This window comes from Entamoeba invadens, assembly GCF_000330505.1.
Source record: "Entamoeba invadens IP1 unplaced genomic scaffold scaff_1105074725849, whole genome shotgun sequence".
NCBI lineage: Eukaryota > Evosea > Mastigamoebida > Endamoebidae > Entamoeba > Entamoeba invadens.
The window spans coordinates 595,599-598,553 of NW_004440189.1; the positions used below are offsets into that span (position 1 = coordinate 595,599).

Genomic DNA, 2,955 nt, shown 5'->3' on the forward strand with positions numbered 1-2,955 from the left:
ACATCACTTACACAACGGAGTCGGGGTGTGACTTCAAAATCATTCAAATGGCGACACTTGAGAAGTGTGTGCAAGTTATGATGTCTAAAGACTTCAACGACAATTACTTCCAAGAGTGTTTTGTTTTGGCGTATCGTTTGGTGACAACACCAGACAAATTATTGGAATTGCTTGGCGTCTTATTTGACCCGAATGTACCTGAAGGAATGCAATTCGCTCAATTTGTGAAGGAAATACTGTCGCCGCTGAGGCTGAAAATCATGAACTTTATCAGAATTTGGATGAAAAACGCGTGGAAGGACTTTGAAGCGAAGGATGAACTCATCGACAAACTCCAACAATTTCTGGACCGGTTCAACAGATTTAATGCAAAACTTGGAGCAGCTATGACGCGGCAATTGGAGCATAGAATTGCACATGTGGACACCACTAATGAGCCAAGTGGAGATTTAACCGACCCTGTTGTGCTCGAATCGAATTCTAAATTTGTGAATGTCCTCCAATTCCACCCTGCGGAATTTGCACGACAAATCACATTACTTCAGAGCGAAATGTTCAAACAAATTCCATACTTTGAATTTCTTGGGAATGGGTGGATGAAGAAAGACAAAGAAACACTCACACCAAATATCATGCGACTTGTCAGGTCAACACAGAAGTTGTTCCACTTTGTGCAAACATCAATTTTAATCGACAACGACCCAATAAAAAGAGTGATTTTCTTACACTTCTTTATACATGCGGCGGATGAAATGAGGAAGATTAAGAACTTTGAAGGGATGAAGGCAGTTGTCTCTGCTATTCAGTCTTCGCCCATTTTCAGGCTTAAAGATACTTGGGACTGTTTGACAAATGATGACATTCAAGTGGAAAAGGGGTTGGAGTCACTTTGTGATCAAGAGAAGAACTTCAGCAAACTACGGGAAGCAATGAAGGTGGCTACACCACCATCAATTCCATTTTTGGGGAGTACAATGGGCGACTTAGTGTTCACTGATGATGGGAATAAAAAGGGAGATGAGGCAAAGTCTTTGATCAATTGGTTCAAAGTGAGAGGCATCGGAAATTTGATCAAAGAGATCATGGTGAAACAGTCGTCGTTTTATAACTTTAAAAAATTGGACGAGTTTGTGAAATACTACGACAAACCACCTATTCTGGATGATCAGGATCAGTTGTTTGAGTTGTCGCTGTCATATGAACAAAAGCGACCAGAAACCCTCACCAGCGACATCGAGAAGAAAATATCGAAACTGAGAAAAGAGGGTCATGCTGCTATAAAGAAGTATGTCAAGTTTTACTCGAAGTAGTGAGGCTTAGCGTCGTGATGCCGCACTGTGTCTTGAGAGAATTGAATTTGTCAAATTTACTTTTGATTATTTGCTTTATATTTTTAACTTAAACGATGGTTGCTTTTGTTGTGTATTGTGTTGCTTTTTAAACGTTTTTTAGGCAAATTTATATGTTTTGTTTTTTTGTTTCTTGCCCATTTCTTTGACCACGAGTAAATTGCTTTTTATCGAATTTTGCGTTCTCAATTCAATTTTTGATTCAAAAATGTTTAATGAAACAAACGTTTTTTATCACAGTTTAAACAAGTTAAAAATTTACGAATGAACTTTTGAAAATATGAAGTTTTTATTTCAATACATTTATTGTATTTTTACTATAATTTTACTATATTATTGTAATATAATTGAAATTTATTAGTAACACAAAACCATCGTCTTTCTGAATAAAAATAACGTTCTAAATTAATTCAATTTCTTTTGAATTGAAACTTCAAATCCCCCGTTTTTGACTGTTATAAATATGTTTTATTGAAAGAGAAAAAACAAACGAAAATACCCAAAATCATACAAAAAAAGATGTGCTTCTTATTTCCAATTTCAGGAGAACTCAAAACATGGATACATGATCTATAAAAAATAAGCTCAAACTCTCGAAATAGAAAACTATTGAAAAAGAACGAGAACTGAAAATAACTTCCAAAAAGATGAGCATGTCAAGGAGAACACTTTCATTGACGGCCAACGCACAGGCCGCTTCGAATAGCAAATTTAGAAATATTTTTATGGAGACTTGGTCTCCAAGTACTTATGTAAGAAACATCAATGCCAATATGACGGTTGACCCATTAGTTCAAGTCTCTCCATTGTTTTATGCAGTTCCATGGAAAATGACTGGGAATGGTGTGTTGTATGTTGGGTTATTAAACAAAGCTGACAGAATATCAGACAAACCATTTTTGCTTCATGCACACGACAGTCAATTGACGAGTTACCAATTTTCACCTTTTCATGAAAGAATGTTGGCGACCGGAGCAAAGGACGGATTGGTCAAAATATGGAACATCCCCCCTGACGGACTCACTGAAGATTTGTTCGAGGCAAACTCGATAATCACACACGAGAAAAGAATCAACAATTTGGCATTCCATCCATGTGTCGACAACATCATTTCAACGGCAAGTGGGGATGGCGTTGTCAGAGTGTTTGATTTGAATCATTCGGACCAACCAACTATTGTTACCACACCAATCGATTCCGATATTTTGGCGTTAGAATGGGAAGGCTGTTATGGAGACACGTTGATGACTGTTTCGAAAGACTTGATGTATCGATTGTATGACCCTAGAATAGCACCAGAACCAATAACTTCTTTTGTTGTCTCCGAAACCGTGAAAGGACTTAAAGCCAAATTTATAGATGGAACAGACTACTTTGCAGTGTCTGGATTCTCTAAAAAGGGAGACAGAGTCGTTAATATGTTTGACCAAAGAAAACAAGGGATTGTTGGAAAGGCTCTTGTGGATAACCAACCGTCACCACTCTCGATGTTCTACGATGACAACAACAATTTATTGTATTTGACAAGTCGAGGAAATCAGTTCATGACTTACGATATTCAGGGGTCAAACTTGGTCAATATCAACAAATCAAACGTTAATGAAGG

The 2,955-nt window shown here is 37.3% G+C and overlaps 2 protein-coding genes across 2 annotated transcripts; both read left to right on the forward strand.

Annotated features, from left to right (window-relative positions):
* On the forward strand, nt 1-1,310 carry EIN_226940 (guanine nucleotide exchange factor, putative; the record flags this gene model as incomplete). Its single annotated transcript, XM_004255024.1, has 1 exon — nt 1-1,310. A coding segment is annotated over one exon (1,310 nt), but the record flags the coding sequence as incomplete, so codon positions are not given.
* A 686-nt stretch (nt 1,311-1,996) lies between these two features.
* EIN_226950 (actin-binding protein, putative) lies at nt 1,997-2,953 on the forward strand (the record flags this gene model as incomplete). The annotated part of the gene is made up of 1 exon (XM_004255025.1): nt 1,997-2,953. A coding segment is annotated over one exon (957 nt), but the record flags the coding sequence as incomplete, so codon positions are not given.
* Nucleotides 2,954-2,955: the final 2 nt, after the last annotated feature.